Below are 20,584 nucleotides of genomic sequence, written 5' to 3'. Positions count from 1 at the left end.
CCATAAACCATTTTAAAACCTTGACATTCTTTACTACCTCATGCTTAGTCTAACCCAGCTCATAACCTTTGGAAACGATATTCCCTGCTTTTACAAGAAGGTTGCATTTGGTCACAGTGACTGGGTCTCTCTTGAGCGAACTGCAAAATTACCTCTGCCATTCTATGTAGCTGGGGTTAGGAAGAGGTCCAACTTAAACAACTTTACCATCTGATACAAGGGAAGTGGAGCCAAGCTGGCTAAACATGGTACGCTAGTGGTTGAACAGAGAGGATCGTGAAGAGGAAGATGAAGGGTTAGAAAGACAAAAATGTACGACTACAGTTTGTCTTATATTAACAGAGATTAACTTTACATCTGCCTAGGCTTAGGAAATTATATTCATGATATATCAAAAGTGGGAAGCAGTATAGTGGGTTAAAAACAGTGGATCGTTTTCAGAAATGGCGAGAAGCCTCTCAGTCTTGAATAGGCTCAGTAAGACGAGGGTCAGATTGCAGCAACCCACCACTCCAAAGGAAACAAAGGACAGCTGTGGAGGTTACAGACAGGAATCTTGTTTCCACTTAACAACAAAATGCACATTTGCGTAAGTCTGTTTTCACCCACACAACAGTGAGTCGCTGCTTGTTAGGCAGAAGTTACCTAATAAGACTGTATGACATTAAGGGGTGGAGTGGGTGAGGAAGGGGTTAAGCGTACTCGAGAGTGGAAACAGAAAAGGGGGTGCTGCTGGAGTTGATAGACTCCAGATGTGTCTTTCAGATAAACTGTAGGAAAGGGGTGTGTTTGTATTGCAAGCCTAGCTCAGTCAAGGCTCTGGGGGTTTATTCAAACAGCGAGCAAGTCGTCTCATAAGTCCATTACTATATTGTATGCTTCATATCCCCCTTGCTTTGTCACATACTCTTTCTGCAAACATGTTGGCATTTTTTCCTCTGGAGGCACTCAAGCAGTCTCTGGACTTGCTTCCTTCACTTCCTTTTCTGCTCCTTTTCCTCTTTTTCTACATGTCAGCTCTTTGGCTCTCTGGTCATTCCTTCCATTTTAGGCTCTCTGCAGGCTGTGATCCACCTACTGGAAAAAACATTCCTTTTCAATGAGAAGTCAATTAGTAATATTGACTTCAGTTTGATGAAAAAAAAAGTGAAAAGCTGTCTTTAAAACTTTTGTTGGAGGAATAAATTTACTGAGAAACTGATGTCAAACGCGACTTCAGTGCACCGACACCATGTTGAGCATGGTTAGGGAAACTGGTTAAAATGAAGCAGCTAAGCAAACGGCCTGATCTATTCTAAAACTGTTCAGATCGAAACACATTTAGGTATTAGAATGGTCCAGTCAAAGTCCAAACTGAGGATTTACAGCAAGGCTTGAAAATTGCTGTTCCCTGTCATGATCCATCTGATCTGTCTGAGTTTGAGCTATTTTGCACATAAGAGTGGATTAAAAGATGTGCAAACCTGGAACTGATAAGTGTTAAAGGCCTTTCAGTGCAGAATGAACACAAATGCACACCATACGTTCTAGATTTCTGTTTCTAAAATATATTGAAAACCTTTTATGCTCCACTATTACGCACTACCTTGCGTTGATTGATAGCATACATTTCAAATAAACTGCACATTGAAGTTTTACTGTCATAAAATACGAAAAGGTTCAAGGAGGTTTAAAACTTTTGCAAGGTACTCTGCCATCAAACCCATAACTGAAATGTCTGTTTTTGGATACTTTGATTGGTTGTAGGTCTCTTAAAAACCACTCAGTTTGGCCTCTCAACAAGCCTCAGCTGGAGTCAGTAATGGTTACAGTGTTTCTCTTGGCAGGGACGGTCTTCATCTCTTTGTGCTACAGATTATAGAAACATATAATCAACTAAGGTAATATGAGAATTCAAATAAAAGTATGCTTTTAAAAACATGCCCGTTCAGACTGCTGATTGCCATGCAGAGTTTATGTCCACGTCTATCGTGCGTGCAATCTGCACATAATGATCAATGAAAAATTTTATATGCTTGTAGAGACATACGTATTTCGAGCACATGCCAGCTGGCATAACACCAGATTTATGAAAGTAATTGTACCTTTTGTTTCTTGATGTTTCCTGGCACAGCAGTTACTTCCAACCCTAAAGTCAATCAGGTGTGTCCAATCTGAGAGGAACCAGAAAAAAAAGAAAGAAAATAATCTGGGGAAGGAGCAGCGTAGCAGGAAATTAGTATAAAAAACAAGAGCTCTGCAAATCCTGGTTTCCTGTTTTGGGGGAAGGCAGGAGCTCGTTTGGGCCCTGCGTTACAGAGACCCCATTGTGAGCAAGTGTGTTGTTGAGTAGGGAGGTGGGCTCCACAGGGCCAAACGCAGGGGCAATTTTTGCTCAGTTCTGAATCCCCTAACCCACCTGCCCCTCCCGCTGAGGGAAAGCTAGCTAGTAAAAAAAGCAGAAAAAGGAAACTGTAAAAATAAACGAGCGAGGGCCTCAGCGAGAGACGCCAACCAGACAGGAAATGACACGCGGCATAGGAATGGTCTCCAGTGATCTCTGTCAGCAGCCAAGGTGCAAGTTAATACCAGGTACTTATTAGAAACAAACTGGTCTGAAATCAAGGGAAAGGTGCATTTAAAGTAAAGATTTGATCTCCTAATTGGTATTTCTTTTTCTTGAATAATCATCAGCAGGAAATTCTTGATTCCACTCCTTGTTTAATATTTAATCTTTATTTAACCAGGTGAGAAGTCTGAAAACTGGTCCATTCACGATGTGGACCACAGAGAGTCTGGCGATAATGAGCGGCCACTGCTTAGTTCCTGTGCTTTTCCCAGCTCCCTCCTGGCCCAAAGGCTCAAACAATGTCCGCTCTCCAGGCCCTGCTGCTGGCCTTCTGATAATAGAGCACTCCACGTCTCCATTAAAACCCTCCCGCTGCCGTAGGAGCACACGGCTCCTCTGTAGGACTGCATGGGGCCCAGGTGCTCATCGCCTGCACACCCGCAGAGTGGTGACTCTTCAGAACAGCCGGAGGAACAGCTCTATTGATCAGGGGGAGTTTATGAGGAATGAAGAGAAAAAAGAGGACATTCTTAATTGCAGCCTCAGATGTCAGACAATGACTCTTTTTTTGGCAGGGAGGGAGCTTGAGTCTGTCACAGTCAAGTGATACAGGCCACATTTAGAGAATTGGATAGCGCACTGCACTTTGGAGTCCATAATCTGAAACTCAAGAAGACGAACCGCTCACAGTCGTGATTCAACAACAGCAATGCTGCTTTTTGAAAAATGCTGCTTCTGAGGAGCACAGTAGAAGAAAAAGAATAAAGCTACATTTATTTCTAGGATCTTAGACAAAGATATATTCACTGTCAGCAATAATGAGGCTTCAAAGTATCTCTTCTCACTGCATTTGTCCTCTCCCTCTGTGACAACTGTTGTCATCAGTGTCAAGACCGCTGAGCTTTGAAGTTGTTGTCAGGGAGAGCGAAAGCCAACTCTAGAGGGAGTAGACACAAGTCATCGCCTCAGTTTGAGGTGAAACCTGGAGCTAAAGCTACTGTAGGTTAAAAATAAGGCTGGAAATATATCAGAAGTGTACAGTTAACGGCTAAGGCTCAGTCCCTGAGGCTCTGGGTGGACTGAGATGGTGTTAAGGGCCGACACATGAGCCTCACATCCTGGCTCGGTGGGAGCTCCTCCACATTCCCCAGCTTGGTGATAAGAGAGTGCGATGAATGAGAGTTGGTTAGCTATTGTTACCCAGTAGATCCATGGACAAACAAATTTTCACCCATTTATTCAGACAGGAAATACATATCTGGGATGTGTTTATATGTCTTCACCCAAATCCTAAGGAGAGATTCACCAACCAGAACTTTCCTGACCTTTACTTTTGTAAAGCTTTGTCTTGCCAATACAAATTTTAGCAGGTTTCTCCCAAAGACCTATAATTAAGAGCTCTTAAAATATTTTCCATCTAGCCTGGCCAGTTAATAATGAGCTACATTAGCAGCAGAGGCAACATCATGACTTATCATACAACTTCATAGTTGTTTCACTAACATTTTAAGACAAAGCCAGTTATTCAATATCTGACAGTTTAATCTGGCTTTACAATCTTATGTTAGCAAGTAAAGCTAGCATTACCTAAATGGCAGTCCCTGTATGAGAGTGTTTAATTCTGTGATTTAAAAAAAGTCTGCCAACCTTTCTATAGACACTTTGCAAATAAGCAAACAGAGCACTACTGCTCTTAACTACTGCACTACTGCTCAGTTAAGTCTTTCTGTTATGTACTGAAAGTCTTGCTCTCTCTCACCTTCTCACAGCCTGAAGAAACCCATACAGACATGACACATTTTGTGTTGGAAGCCATTTTGAACACCTCACTGATGCTAAAAGTAAATAACTTTAAGTTGAATTCTCACAGTGATCGTGTTGTTGATACTGCAACCAGACGGCACTTGGTATGATGCATTTATTGATTGAATAAAAGCTTGGACGCTGTGGTTTCTGACTGGTCACAGGTCATCTCCCAGTCAAACAGAAAATTGACCGATTCTACTCAGTTCATTTTTTAATGCATCACCACTAGATTGTGTTAAAAGGTTCACCTTCAAAAACTTGCTGTGTGACTGATAGACAGCTGGTAACATCGTGTTGCTTAGTACATTCCTGATTTCTACAGATCTGCTATAACCTGATTGTGTTTTAGATGCCATTTTGTTGTGGCCTGTTAGATGCTGAAGCCACGTTTGAGTTTCTACACACAACAATGACCCTGCAAAATGATTTGTGATTAAAAAAAGACTTCTCTCAACATAACAGAACCAGACTGGCTTACTTCAACATTGTGCGTACATGTTTAAGAGATGATGGGATAATTTGAGCATTGTCTTTCAACCTCCAATATTCTGATGTTTCATTGTGGTGCAGCATAATCTATCGCTCCCTCACTCCATCTTGTACAAGCTGTCCAAGTTTCTTCAGATGGGCAGGGATGAAAGGAAACCCCGTGCTGTGATCTTGTAAACCGAAGATTTGAATTCTCCTCAGAAAGCAGGAATATCTTTTGACAAATAAAGAAAGAGACCTCAGGCTAAAACCAGCAGCTTAGATGGATACACAGGTCTACGTCAGTAAATCCCCAATTTACAGCAAAACATACTCACTTTGCTGTGTGTTCTTGTTAGGCCACACTATTTTTAGCAAAACCTTCATCTTTGTCTTTTGACTTTTATGCACTAAAATGTCAAATGACAAATTTGTTACAATGATAAAACTTCCAAATTTAAACCAGTTTGAAAGCAAAAAAAAAATTTTAAAATAGCATTTTGGATTCGTAATGTGGATTTAAGCATTTTAACACTGTCCAAAAACATACATGTTAGCTGAAGGACTAAGAAAGTTTAGAAACTTGATGGATGAAATTTTAATATATTCTTCCTAACTTATTATTTAAAATAAACTGATTCTCTTTTCCTTTTTGCTCTGCACAGAGTCCCAGGTTTTCTCAATAGTTAGAACATTGACCAAAAATCTACATGAAATAAATAATCATGTGGCATTACACAATCAATCAATCAAATTTTATTTGTATAGCACATTTCAGCAGCAAGGCATTTCAAAGTGCTTTACATCATAAAAACACAGAAACACAATGCTAGATGGAATCAACTAATACAGAATAGGCTAATAAAATAATCCCCTTATAACCAAATGAAAGCAAATTAATTTATGCTAACTATAGTTTCAGGATGGCAGCAGCAGTAGTGCAAACGTGGTTTATTAAAAGAATATGAACATTTTAATTGTTTATCTTGTTGAAAGCAAAATATCAATCTCCTCACTAAATCTGAGCTGGTTTTCGACATACACGGTTATAGTTGTAGCATGTTATCACCAAATGGAAATATTGGACTGAAATGCATGGAGGTCAGCATTAACACAGCAAACGCTTACTTTAGTATGTCTGTGAAAGGGACAGACAGAGAGAGAGAGAGAGTTAGAGAGAGAGAGACACCTCAGGGAGAGGAAAAGGCGAGCAGTGCCTCATCTTTCAACGCCACGCTAATGAGCCCAGCGACACACAAACAGGAAGCCGGAGCTTTGTTCTCCTGCTGTCCAGGTCAACAAATCCAACTGACACACAGAAAAAAAACAAGTATATTCAGAGTAAGACAATTAGCACATAAACTGTAACAGATCCACAAAGCCATAAACACTTGACAAATGCAGAAATATAAAGTATTTATATTTATCTTCACTATTTTGTTTTGTAAATTATTGGCTACATATGTTTTAACTTGAGGGTAAAAAGTGAATATGTGTCAGCCTTTATGAAAATAATCATTTCCTCACATCCTGTCTGAGACGGTGCCTTACACTTACAGAGCTTGGCTGTGCTCTCCAACACAATGCCTTGGTTTGAGGCCAGAAAGCTTCTGCCCCATCATTAGAACCTCTCTTCCGTCTGTAATCATATGAGCAAGGGCTTAGAAAGATCTTGGACCAGGACAAAACCAATAATCTGTTGAGCGGAGCCCCACCACACCGCATGTTGTAGTTTTTTTTTTGTTTTTGTTTTTTTTGCTGGAAGCCATTTTCTAAAACAATTTCCCCTACCCTAGTTTGTCCAAAAAAAGCCCATCTCCTGGAAAATGGACCGAGCAGCGGTTAGGAGATGCCTGAGGGTTTGAACTGCATGAGGCAGTGTGGTCAAGAGCAGCAATCACAGACAATCATTGTTGAAAATGTGCCCTAAAAGTCCCATGAGGACTTCCATACTACTGAGCTATTGTGGTTAAAAAAAACAGCAACAACATTACAGATCTTTTTTTTTTTGTTGCCAAAAATAACTTCTATATCAGCTCCAGCAGAAACTTTCATGACCTGTGGACACATATCCATCTCCATAATTCAGCTCTGTTGCTTCCACTGAGCTATTAAAGTCTTTGGTTCCAAACATATGCAGGTTGGTTGGTAACATCTGGCTGAGTGGATTGACAAATAGTTTGGAAAGTGAAACGAGAGAAGGGTGGAGATAAAAGTAGCAGATAACACAAAATGAAACATCCAGAAAGGGATAAAGATATTATCTCCACTGTTTCAATGCAGAGCACAGTGGAAATCAGAAATGATGGTAATAATTCATACGGCAAACATTTATATGTATTTACAGTTATGTTCAAAATAACAGCAACATGTTTAAAAAGGTGATTAAACCTCCAAAGCCTAACGATAGCTTTTACTCCCAAACACATTAATGATTTGCGAACATTGCACTGGCTGCTTCAGCCAAAACATGAAGAAAAAAAATCAATTTCTTCAAACAATCTATTTATAATAGTAAGTGAGAAAAAAGAAATATTAGGATGTTCAAAATGTAGCATTTTTCTTTACAAATTTTGTAAATTTGTAAAGAAATTTGTAAAGAATGCGTACACCAACAATTCTTTGCTACATTTACAAATGTATCATAGAAATGTAGCATACAAACATACAAGCATACATTTCTATGCTACATTTGTATGCTACACAGACCCATTTGTATGCTACAAATGTAGCTACATATTCTACATTTACAAATGCTAACTCGTCAAATTGCTCGATGAGTTAGCTTTCTAGTAACCCTACTTAACTAATATTTAGCTGTGTAGCCACTGTTTCAGAAAAGTGCTTCCTATGGCCTTTATTTTGTTCAGCAAAAGACAATATGTCCTGTATTAAACTGACCACTGATGCCTAAAATTCATCAGGTCCAACATCACGATGCCTGAGCCATCATGCTTCACAGTGTACGGTGGCGTGTACACACTGTCCACAAACATCACTTCAATCATTTGCTCCATTTTGATACAGAGCAACCAGAACAAGAACCAACCGTCTCAGAGACAGTTTCTACCCGATAGCAATAACAAAACTAAATGCAATCAAAAACAACCATTAATCATCATAAATGATGTATGTGAGAATGTGGCTGTTCTTACTTTTTTTTTTTTTTTTTTTGCCAGTTTGTTGATTCTTGCGTTGTGTGTGAATTGTGAGACAGTTATTTTTTGTTTTTGGGCAATGTGCACCGACTGATGGCACCCTTTGAATTTCGTTGTCCTTGTGACAATGACAATAAAGATTTATCTTATCTTATTTCACTTTAAACCAGTAAACTGTGACCTCTTCAGCTCAACTTGTGTTTTCAACATTTGGACTTGGAATGAGAGTTTTCTGCTTTCTGTTAATCAGGAAACATTTGTACCATAAATGGGCTTCATGTAATCCTTTACCTGCATGTTCAACATTTTAACCCAAGGTGTGTGAACTGACTGCTCTCTAGAAATGGTGCTCAGACATACAATAAAAACCTGAACATTTTGCACGCAGATAAAAAGCAAAACAGAGAATCTTTGTGATTATTATCTCTGCATGCATACACCAACATTTCTCTTTTTCTGTTTCCAGGGATCTGAAGCACAACCTAATCAGCACCATCATGCCTGGAGCCTTCCAAGGCCTGTCTGAGCTTCGGAAGCTGTGAGTAGACGTAGTAACATCTCTCAAAGTGTGATTATGTACAGAGCAACAAACATGCAAATGTAAATTAATGAAAACCCCTTTTCTATCCAGAAGTCAGTAGCTGAGTTAAACAGATATTAATTGTTTTGGCAGCTACATATGTTATAAAACAACTGCTATGTTCAGTTTAAACCTGAGGTTTTCAAATTTTTCATCTGACATCAGTAGAAACCATCAGATGTCATCCCTGTGGCATGATGTGGAAAACATCAGGGCTGCTCCAAGTCTCCTCACAAGGCACTGAATGTGACAAGCCAACCTTGTGCGGCAGCTTGCTGCTCATGTCTTGTATCTCTGTACTCCGATGCTTGGTTGTAGCGTGGGTCGAAAGTGTTTGTCTGCGCTACGCCGCGTGAGTCCTCGTCCCTCCTCCTTCTTCTTGTATTTTCCCTGCAAGGTCTGGGGCTTCTCAAAACAAACAGGGGGAGATAAACACATGCTCTGGACAGCTCTCTGCTGGGTAGTGTCAGAGGTGCAGCAGAGCAGATCCCTCTCTGGCTTCAGCTATACATCACACTCAGGGGTTGACTGTAGAACAGGGGCCCTGCTTTACCCTGCCGATGATAAAGCTTTGGCCGGGTCCTTCGGGGAGAGTTTTTAGATGTGAGCCGTCTATGATTCTGAAATTAAGTTTGCATTCTGCTGTGGTCTGAGCAGACACAGAAGAGGGCCGGCCCAGTTCAGCTGCATGTCAAATGGACACGTAATATAGCATCTGGGGGCAATGAATGAGTCAAGACACAACAATCTGTTGCCAAGGAGATATTCATTTGATAATAGCTAACACATTCCTTTGTTCTTTCACACACTTAGCGACCTGTCCAACAACCGCATTGGCTGCCTGACCGCAGACATGTTCCTAGGACTGACCAACCTCACCAGGCTGTAAGACCCATCACTTACATTGAAATGTGTTAAACTCTGGCTTGCTGTTGAGGTACTGAGAGAACTTGTTTATGCCTAATTTATGTTTTTACAGAAACCTATCTGGCAACATCATCTCAACCCTGGATCCAGGAGTGTTTGAGGAGCTGCCTTCCCTGAAACTAGTGTGAGCAAAAAAAAAAAAAGTGACTCAAATCTATGGCTCAATTACACTCAATTCCTCAGTAGGGCAGTCAAACTTTTCCACTTTTTGCATGTTACAACCACAAAATTTGATATGTTTTCTTAGGATTGGATGTGAAAGAGCACATAAAGTAGTGTATAATTGTGAATTGGAAGGAAAAGTGTACACTTTTTACATGTTAAAAATTTTTCACAGTGTAGCATGTAAAGTGTAGCATGTACAGTATACGCTACTATTTGTCCCTACAATTCACTCACAATGGTTCATTGTTCTTTACAAATAAATGGAGAACAAATGGGAATAGCAACATTCAAGGCTTGAAATAGATATTTGGTTGAACTTTGGTCTGGACTTTAACTAGGCAATTCTAATACATGAACATGGTTAGTTGCACAGAATTGTTATTTTCTAGAATTAGAATAAAACAAGTCCTGGGAAAAATAATGCAGAGACTTTTGGTTATAATGTTGCAAAAAGTGAAAAAGTCTGTAAAAAATAAATACTTCTGCTAAGGACTGCAGAAAATCTAAGACAGTTTATAGTTTTTATCAGCTACAACATGCATTTGTTTCATTTCATTTCCATGCTTTTCCATGAGTTTAACCAGAGGTAGAATTCACGTGACTCTTTTTCTTTTTTTAAATGAACGATCATTCCCTCCGCAGAAACTTCGAGTCAGACTACTTGTCCTGTGACTGTGGGCTGCGTTGGATGCCGAGCTTCCTCCGCAGCAGCTCGGTGCGTGTGGGAGAAGATACCCTGTGCGCCTTCCCGAGGACCTTGAGGGGAAAGCCCCTGCGAGGCCTGAGAGAAAGTCAGCTAAGCTGTGGTGAGTTCCTGGCTTCGCTGAGGCGCAGGAATGAGGCGGGTTACCGCTTTACTTCAGAGAGCGTTACCATGCAAATGACTGTCACTCTGTAATGAAGCTCAAGACCATCTTTTCACAAGTTTCAGCAATGTTGTGTTGGCATCCATCCCTGTGGGTTACTTTAACTGTCTGCTGCTGTCTGCGTCCAGTTGGCTGCTGCTGAAAAGCAAATTCATAGCACAATTATTTGCAGTACTATTCATACCACTAGAACTTTTGCAAATTTTTGTCACATGGCAATCACAAACTTCATTGCAATTTATTCTGATTTAAGTAGTAGACTTACACAAAGTAGTCTAGAACTGAGACATGAAAGAAAAATTACACAGGTCAATTTGAACAATAAAGTTGCGGGAGGGTTAAAAAAACAATCTGAAAGATATGGCTGGGATTTTTTTTGCCCCTCACCCCCTTTATTGCCAACAAAAATAACCTTTGATTTAGTTTATTTGCACAGCAAATAAACTAAATCATCTGTTCACCTATTGCAGAATAGGTGAACAGATGAATCCTAAACGTACAGGCAGAGCTGCAATTGAAATGTTTAGGAATGATTCAGATCAGGGCATTCTCTTTTGTTTAAATGACCTAGTCAAAGTTCAGAGCTTCATATATGGTGTTTTTAAGATCTTTTTCTTTCCACCTCACAACTACGCACTGCATTGTATTGTTCTATCACCTAAAATTTCAAGAGGATACAATAAAGCTTTGGTTGTTTAGTCACAAAATATGGAAAAGTCCAAAGGCTAAAAATATGTTGTTTTTTTTTACTCTGTAAGAGCTAAACATGTGTTTTTTAACACTTTGCTGCTCAGACGGTCCACTGGAGCTGCACACCCTGTCGCTGCTGCCGTCCCAGCGTCAGGTGGTCTTCAGATACGACCGGCTGCCATTCCACTGCACTGCTGCCTTGATGGACAAGATCACCAGCATACACTGGCGTCACAATGGTCAAGTAGTGATATCTGACCGTGACAGAGGCATCCAGCTGGAGGATAGTGTGGTGCATGATTGCACCTTCATCACCAGGTACAGTATCTGCTGCTCTTTGAGAACCTGTTTATGATGTATTGTCCAAGTAGAAAACGTGCCAGTCTTTTAAAACAATCTGTTTGCATTCAGCGAGCTTATATTATCCGACGTTCACATGGAGGCAAGTGGAGAGTGGGAGTGTGTGGTCACTACTGGGCGGGGCAATGCCTCGCGCACTGTTGAAATCGTAGTGCTGGAGAACAGCGCCTCCTTCTGCCCAGAAGATAAAGTTGTAAACAACCGTGGGGAGTTCCGGTTAGTTGTCATGACAGTGATTTGCTTTGAGTAGATTTGAGTTTCAGCATTTCACTGAAAGCTTTGTGTTTTATTATTCCTCAGGTGGCCAAGAACTCTGGCAGGCATCACCTCCCATCAGTACTGTCTGAAGCTTCGTTACCCCTCCTTGTCTGTGGAGGGGGTAACGGAGCAGAAAAAAGCCTCCCGATACTGTGACCGATCCGGAAAGTGGCACGAGGGCGACTACTCCAACTGCCAGTACACCAACGACATCACTCGTGTCTTGCATACCTTCCTTTTGGTCGGTAACACTGCTGATGCCACCTTACATTGATTCAAGGCCTGGCAACAATACTCACCCTGTTTTACGTCTCCATTTTAGACACCCATAAACGCGTCCAACGCCATCACCGTGGCCTATCAAGTGCGGACATACACGCTTGAAGTGGCTGGCTTCACTGACTCTGTAGAAATGCTGTACATTGCCCAGATAATGGAAAAATTTATGAAATATGCCAGGCAGGAGCGAAAGGTGAGAACATTTTCAAAGTTCACTCTCTTTAGAGATGCACTCATATTGTTTTGAGATACAATTTCTGATTGGATCTTTCTTTAAGAGCTAAACAAAGTTATAATTCTCCAATTCCCTTTTTTTATCCCAAACTATACAATTTTCTGAACAAGATCCAATTGAAATCAATACTAACAGTGAATACAAATTTATGCAAACACATTACCTGTGTACAGCTTTTAAAACTAAGCATCCTTTTAAACTGCTGCGCCATAAAGTGAGATTTTTATGTATAAGAATTTTTTTTAACGCTAATGATTTTATCCTTATAGATGACGAATAACAAATTGTGTTTGTTGTAGTTGTCGGAGGTGATTGTTGATATGGGCAGCAACCTGATGCAGGTGGACGACCAGATCCTTGCTCTTTCTCAGAGAGAGAAAAGAGCATGTAGCTCCATCGTCTACTCTCTGGAAACTTTAGCCTGGCCTCAGTTACACGGCCGAGCACAAGACTACTCTGTGGTACGTAAGAATTTTGATCTAAAGTTTTGTCTGTTTTCGTGACACACATATTTCTTGTACTTCTGTGATAGCAACATTGTAGGGCGCTCGTGAGGATATGAAATTATTATTGGTAATCTATTTTGCCTGTGTGATAAAACAAAGCTTTGGAGTGGTTGTTGTAAATCGTCTCATTTCAACGTATGTAGCATATGTGGAGTGTTTCTTTTCACTAATATTCAAATTGATTTTTGAAGGTGTCTAAAAACATAGTGATGGAAGCTCACCTGATCCGACCTGCACACTTCACCGGTATAACCTGCACCGCATATTACCGCCGCGAGTTGCCAACAGGACGGCCAGGAGTGGAGACGTCAGAGTCTGCACCTCAACAACTCCTTCATTTCCGCTGCAGCACTGGCTCCCATAACATCTCTCTCACCAACTTCCCCTTGAAGGTGAGGCTTTTCCTTCTGCTGCTCCATTAGCAACCAAACGTAGCTCTTTGTGTGAAGCCATAATCATGGACTTCATTTACTATGATCTGCTTGCTTTTTTGTTCTTTTCTTCAGAATTCTGTAGCCCTTGCTTCTGTGACTGTTCCAGCCACTTTGTTTGCCCCGGATGCTGCTGCGGACTGCAAGCTGCAGTTTGTGGCTTTCCGAACGGGAAGCTTTTTTCCTCTACTGCCAAACTCAAGCAACGCTGTTGAACAATCTCGCAGACGAAGTGTCAACACTCCTGTCATCTTTGTAGGCCTTGGTAATAAACCAAAAAAAAAACAATTTATTTTAATTTTGCTATGACAAAATATCTTAAAGCTCTCTTTGATCTGTAGTCAAAGAGAACATTAATCCCCATAAGGACTAAACAACCTAGTAGTCAAGAAGTTTGTGTTTTCAAATGCCAAAAATCTGATAATCAGATATTTAACATATTCATGTTTAGCTCTCACAAATTGCACCAAGTGCTACTAATCAATGTTGCACTTGTTGCATCTTACAGACTTGATACTTAAACACTTCTGTTGCAAAAACTAAATTATATAAATAACTTCAGATCTGGGTAAAAGTGCATGAACCCTTGCCTTTTTCTGGCAATCTGAGCCTTTGTTTTAACTCTTTGCAGGCAATTTTTATACTTAAGAACAGAGAACAATTTGTGTAGTTTTATGTTGACAAATATCTCCCACTCTGTGACAGATGGCTGCACCATGTGGAACTATTCTGATCACATCTGGGTGTCCTTGCGCCACTTGACCCCGGGCACAGATGCAGTGGCAGCCCAGTGGAGCCACACAGAACCAGGGAAGCAGGGAGGCTGGAGCCAGCAAGGCTGCCAGCTTGTTCACACTGACAGCAGCACTTCATTGATGCGCTGCTCTGTGCTCGGCAACTATGCAGTGCTGCAGGTAACAGACGCGTATTCAGTTAAATCCCGATGACTGTGACAGATTGTTGATGAAAACTTAATCCAGTTCATGTTCAATTTCTCTCTAGGAAGTTCCCACCTTCCCGAACTCCAGCTTAGTCCCTGTGAGGGTGCTCCACCCTGTGGTCTACGCATGCACTGCAGTGCTGCTTCTCTGCCTCTTCACCATCATCATTACGCACATACTACACCACAGGTAGTGTGTTGGTCAAACGTCCTGCTAGCGCTGGCCATTGGCTGCTTCTTTCTAATAATTTTCTCTTCTGTATGTTTTCTACAGTTCCATACAGATATCAAGAAAAAGTTGGCACACTCTGCTGAATACCTGTTTCCACATCGCCATGACATCAGCTATCTATGCAGGAGGCATAAGCCTAACCAGCTATCCTCTTGTCTGTCAGGCAGTATGTTTTACCTTACGGTGCTATTTTTAACTACTTGTATGTTATGCTTCACATCCAGTCACATTGCTGCTGTATGTGACAGGTGGGTATCGCTCTTCACTACTCCTCTCTGTCAACACTGCTGTGGATTGGGGTCAGCGCCAGGGTCATTTACAAAGAGGCTGTGTGGAGAACACCCCGGCAGACGGAAGGAGAGTCTTCCCCTCCACCTACTCAGCGACCTATGCTCAGGTCAGTGAGCAAGCCACCATGATCCCATACTCACCTTCTGCACCATGACAGTATTGTGTGCCGTCCATATGTTTTTTACTTTAGACAGTTGCAGAAGTTCCCATGCTTGGCCACCCAAATTGCCATCCCATGAAGGCGGTCATTGTGTCCGATAACCATAGTCCTACTGATTTAGAAAGGGAGGAGGGGAACTGACCGAGTACAGCTGTGAGGCAAGAAAAAGACATGCTACCGGATAATTTTAGAGATGTGGGCAGGAAGAATTTGTGACACCAACAGAACAGAAACTGTGGGAGTTGTCATAAATTGAAGTTGGGTGATTCAAGGACTGCACTGTCTTCATCACAATTTCCCTCTGTTCCCCAACCCTTTTTTTCCTTTGCCTGTGATCTTAAAACTGCAGTTGTGCACTGTGCCCCTGACCTCATTGGATCTCCAGTCAGTGCCTTTGTTGTCCACAGAACCAAATGGGTCAGGAGGTGATAAATCAATGACTTCTGGCATGCGCTCTGACACTTTTCCCTTTTGACTGTCTGTTTGGTAATAGTGTAGCTCAAAAACTCAAAAATGAACATTATCAATATTTTAGGTCAACGTATACCACTTAGTCCCAATAAGTGGTGCTGGTTTCGCCCACTCAGGACGCCCTGAATGACACTGGAGAAGGTCTTTTATTAACAAAGTCTGAGTTGAAAGGCTATTTCAATGTTTTTGAAAAACAATGGACTGCATGTGGTAATCTAATTAAAAATGTAAAGTACTTACACTGGTTTATTATTTTCTGAACAGGATTTATTAGATCACAATTTCAGATTCACAAGATTCTGTTTATGTATATCTTCATTTATATGAAGAGTCAAAAGGGAAGAGCTCTTTCAGAGTCAACATTGATGCAATGTTCCCACTGCTTCTTTTGGAATAGATTGTCTTGGTTTATTAGAGTTCAGAAACTGTGCTCACATTTCTCTTTGTATTTTCAGGTTCTATTTAATAGCCGATGGAGTTCCTCTCATCATTTGTGGAATCACTGCAGCTGTCAACGTCAACAACTATGGAGACAATAGCCCTTAGTATGTCCATTGCTGTTTTATCCTCTAGAAATGTGATCTTTTGACTTTGTTTTGTTTTGCTTGGTGCAGCTTTGACTTATTCAACGTTAAATACACAAAGAAATCCTTGTTTTGCATTGACCATCCTTTCCTCTTTTTTTTCAGCTGCTGGCTGATCTGGCGCTCAAGTCTAGGATCTTTCTTTGTCCCTGCTGGTTTAGTGGTGTTGGTGACCTGGATTTATTTCCTGTGCACTGTGCTTCGCCTGAGGCATCGTATGTCCAAAGAATGCACAGGAACCACTCTGTCTTCTCCTGGGACAGAAGGCCATCCTGCTCTGGCAGGAAGCACCAGCCTGCTCTCCACAGACTCAGCGGGGAGACCTATAACCCCAGCCACCCCTCCAGAGGATCAGTACTCGCTGAAGACACAGTTTTCTATACTGGTAGCCACCCACTTCCTGTTCGCAACTCTTTGGTGTTGTGGAGCCATGGCAGTGTGGCTAACAGAGCGCACTAGCTTGCTGTTCAGCTGTCTCTATGGGATAGTCGCCACCGTTTTAGGGGTGTTTCTGGTGGTGCACCACTGCTTTCGACGCCGTGACGTGCAGACGTCGTGGCTGGGCTGTTTCCCAGGTTATCGTCGCTCCCATCCTATGTCCACTTACACGAACACTTGCACCACTGTGAGTGGAGTGCAGACATCGGAGCAAGGATCCCAGCTCTTCATCAACTGCCATCCACCCGCTGACTCTCACAATTCGTCCTCAGCCAGGTCATCGTCCACACCAAGTGGGATCAGCAGCGTCGGACCTGGGCCATGCAAACTCACAAACCTGTTGCAGGTGGCACAGGACAATCCCAGCAATGCTTCAAGAGTCCCTACAGGCAACAACACGAGCACCAGTACAGACAACATCACAAAGCCAACAAACAATGTTCTTCCCTCCATAAACTCTTCGGCCCCAGTACACCCCCAGAGAAAAAAAGTGAGTAGCAGAACTAAACAAGGGAGTAGTCAACATTATCATCGAGGTGAGGGCAGAGGCCACTACCGCCTGAAAGCTCTGAGGACTGCTGGAGGGGGCAGTCTTGGCGCTTTAGGGCCGACAGGTTCGGAGCACCTCAATTCCTCGCATGCTTTTTACAAGCAAGCCACAAGTGAGAATGGCAGCATCCATCATAGTCTCTCAGAGAACCAGGCCACCCTGCTGACCAACGGGAAGCGAGTGGAGGAGTCGGTAGCCACCAGCCCCTCTGAGGGGAGCGACGGGGGAAGCAGCGGGAGCCGCAAACCCTTCCCTCTGCCGCCCTCTGCTGCCAGCAGAGTGGCCATGCACAGCAATCAAAGACGATGCTCCAGCAGAGACAACTTGAAAGTGGCAGCATCTGCAGAGCGAGAAACTAAGCGCTGCTCATATCCTTTGAACTGTGTCGCCAACACCGTGTCCGGGGCTGCTGCCCCAAATGGCACCCTGAAAACCTCAGTGCTCGAGCTCGAGCAGGACATGAGTGGCACGGACCAATCCCAGAGTTCTGTTGGAATGAAAACTGGTTTGTGGAAAAGTGAAACCACAGTATAAATTTTGGGTGAACTTCTATGCATGACCTTAATGAAATGACTGGGTTGTGTTTTAATGTCCACTTAACAATTATATAATTTAAGATATAATATCATGAAGGCATCCAGGACCCTAAACTGGTACGTTTGCCTCTGTAGCTTTGTAAGTTTGATGTGAAATATTAAGGCAGTTTCTGTTATTGACATGTTCAAGCGTACACATTTATTTTAATCACTTTACAAAAGAATGTGTAGAAGATATTTTAATTTGGCATTTGATGTTGTATTTGGATGCCTCATGAAAGCTTTATTGTTTTAGTTGTACATTTTCTATGCATTTGAACTATAGCATAAAATGGAGTGCAAGCCGTCTGTTTCCAAAGCACATGTATATGCATTTAATCTGAAGAAAACCTTTGACACTTATGTTAATGTATGTGCTCATGTATGCACTTGTATGTTTGCAGTGGTTGTGTGTAAGTGTGTGGTGTGTTTGTGTGTGGGCGTGTGCGCACACATAAAGAGAGCTGTGTATGGATGTTGTACAATCTCAGAGTGAATTAAAAATGTGGGATATTTGACAATAGTAGAAGTTACCTGTTTTCTGATTACATTAAATTATTTATGATTTGAGAAGAAAACAATATACAGTGCCTTACAAATGTATTCCACATAAATATTTTCAGATTTTGTCACACTGAATAAAATACAAGGGTGTGTTTTATTCTGTGGGAATGAACAGGAAAAATACAAAGGTGTATTTTATTCACATTTGTATGTGATAGACATGCTAACTAGCTTACTGTGTGACATGTGATCAAAGGAGTGTAATTTGATTGGCTAAAAGCTGCATGATTTGATCTAGTGCTGATTACTTTGGCTTGCTTCACCAAGCCTTCACATTGGCAGATAATATTTATGAAGGAAAATTTGAAGAAATTTCATATATATATATATATATTTTTTTTTTAGTATATATACTAAAAGATCAGTGTTGTAGATTTAATGTCCAATGAGACTGTGTTTCTTCCATTTAATTTGTGTTGTTCTGTCAGATAAAATAGCAATTAAATTGCTGTTTGTGCTTGCGACATGACAAAATGTGAAATGTTCAAGAATATACAAGCCACTCTATGAGGGAAGAAAGAGTTATTCTCAAATGTATTGACAACTTTTACTTTTGACAAAGACTTTTTCCCCCCAACTATGTTGGATTCACTGCTCTGATAGCAGCAAAATATTTAGACTGAAAATCTTCCAAACACAAAAATCTAACTTTATTTCACATACATACATTTGTTGTTACTATACAGATGATGAAGTCCTTTTCAATTAGTTTTCACAAAATACCTGTCCATATAAGTATATGCACAACAAACACAGGCGTACTTCTATTTTTAGTATGTTTAGGAAATAACCCAAACAGGAAAAAGCACGTCTGCCCACAACACTGTAAAGTTTTCCATTGTTCTATGGGTAAGGTCTTACAGTTTGCTAATCTTGGGTTTTTCAACATGCTCCTGGTGATGAATAATTTGTGGGTAAAATTACGTCAGTCCAAACCAGGATGTGACTGTGAGTCATATCTCTCGTGGCTATTTTAAACTCCTAAATAGATCCATTCTACTCGCATGTCTATTTGAATTAAGTTGTCCTGTAGGTTTAATAGTTGCCACCTTATGAATATTTAATTGACAGCTGGGTGTCTTCAAAACAAATTTAAGTTCCAGTCAGAAGCTTGCATACAGTACACTGCTCAACATTATGATCACATTCATTATGTGCTTTTAACAATGCATTTAAAGATAAGGTTGGTATTGAAACATTTTTCAATTGATTTTAAGAACGAGAGTTGAGTTTGCACATTTGAATATATTGTAGATTTTCTCTAATCCATAGAGTGACAAAATTATACATTCAGGGTGAATTTTAGACATAACCACACATGCATTGGAACAAATGTCCTTTTGCAAGTTAGAGTGCACTTTTTGTAACCATCAACAAGGTCCTGACAAGATTCTACTACTCTTTTTAATCAGAAATGGTAGAACTCCTTTAAGTTTCTTTTTTTCGTGGTACAGATCTGACTTTTAACCAGTTTGTTTTTACTGTCCTGCTGGAGCTCACAATTGTGTCCATGTATTAACCGTATAACAAATGATTGGATGTGAAGTTAGATCTTTCCTACTTCCCTTTCTTTTTGTAATGCACTAGCATCACTTTCAGCAAAGCAGAGCCTCAGCATGATTCTACACTACTGTGCCTGGTTGGTACAGTGTTTTCAGATTTGAAGTCTCACCTTGAGTTATTTAAAAATAATTCTTGCAACTAAGTCTTGGGATTGAAAAAAAATAATTTAGAGAAACTTGGCTTAGGAGAGTTCTGCTCCAAATTTTAGTTAAGTTGATATGAGAATTTTGGAGTTTCTAGTTGGCACTCTCTCGCTCCAAGATAACCTTGAACTATCTTGACTGTGGACAGTGTCCCTAGTGTTTCTGGATTACCTAATTATAATGTACTTGACATTGGTAGCGTTCAGACAGTGAGGGTCCGATTTCCGAATCTTGGATGTTCCAACACCGCAATAATCCCAAGATGCATTAAAACTCTTTTCATAAAAGGCTGCTTGCTTTCTTGTTGACAACTGGGCGTGAGATAAATATCTCCCTGACTCACCAAAAATGTGGCATTTAATTTTTACGTATAAACAGACAAATACAGTACAGACCAAAAGTTTGGACACACCTTTCTAATTCAATGGGTTTTCTTTATTTTCATGACCATTTATAAGGCAAGAAATCCCACTTATTAACCTGACAGGGCACACCTATGAAGTGAAAACCATTTCAGGTGACGACCTCTTGAAGCTCATCAAGAAAATGCAGAGTGTGTGCAAAGCAGTAATCACAGCAAAAGGTTGCTACTTTGAAGAAACTAGAATATAAGGGGTATTTTCAATTGTTTTACACTTTTTTGTTTAGTGCATATTTCCACATGTGTTATTCATAGTTTTGATGCCTTCAGTGTGAATCTACAATGTCAATAGTCATGAAAATAAAGGAAACTCATTGGATTAAAAGGTGTGTCCAAACGTTTGGTCTGTACTGTATTTTTAACTTGTTTTGTGTT

The 20,584-nt window shown here is 40.8% G+C and overlaps 1 protein-coding gene across 1 annotated transcript in view; it reads left to right on the top strand.

The window, feature by feature from the left end:
• Positions 1–19,554, top strand: part of adgra2 (adhesion G protein-coupled receptor A2) — a 47,620-nt gene extending 28,066 nt beyond the window's left edge. Inside the window, exons 3-19 of the mRNA XM_005804363.2 lie at positions 8,447–8,518; positions 9,374–9,445; positions 9,540–9,611; positions 10,295–10,458; positions 11,313–11,526; positions 11,620–11,784; positions 11,869–12,067; positions 12,149–12,298; positions 12,640–12,801; positions 13,038–13,238; positions 13,353–13,542; positions 13,983–14,191; positions 14,280–14,407; positions 14,492–14,615; positions 14,698–14,846; positions 15,827–15,916; positions 16,061–19,554. Coding sequence (XP_005804420.1) covers positions 8,447–8,518; positions 9,374–9,445; positions 9,540–9,611; positions 10,295–10,458; positions 11,313–11,526; positions 11,620–11,784; positions 11,869–12,067; positions 12,149–12,298; positions 12,640–12,801; positions 13,038–13,238; positions 13,353–13,542; positions 13,983–14,191; positions 14,280–14,407; positions 14,492–14,615; positions 14,698–14,846; positions 15,827–15,916; positions 16,061–17,477 — 3,778 coding nt within the window. The 3' untranslated portion in view covers positions 17,478–19,554. The remainder of the gene's footprint in view (positions 1–8,446; positions 8,519–9,373; positions 9,446–9,539; positions 9,612–10,294; positions 10,459–11,312; positions 11,527–11,619; positions 11,785–11,868; positions 12,068–12,148; positions 12,299–12,639; positions 12,802–13,037; positions 13,239–13,352; positions 13,543–13,982; positions 14,192–14,279; positions 14,408–14,491; positions 14,616–14,697; positions 14,847–15,826; positions 15,917–16,060) is intronic.
• The last annotated feature ends 1,030 nt before the right edge of the window (positions 19,555–20,584 follow it).

The sequence above is a fragment of the Xiphophorus maculatus genome, chromosome 12, assembly GCF_002775205.1.
Source record: "Xiphophorus maculatus strain JP 163 A chromosome 12, X_maculatus-5.0-male, whole genome shotgun sequence".
NCBI classification, from domain to species: Eukaryota; Metazoa; Chordata; class Actinopteri; order Cyprinodontiformes; family Poeciliidae; genus Xiphophorus; species Xiphophorus maculatus.
Note: the sequence above shows the minus strand (reverse complement) of the source record. Positions and strands in the feature narration are given on the sequence as shown.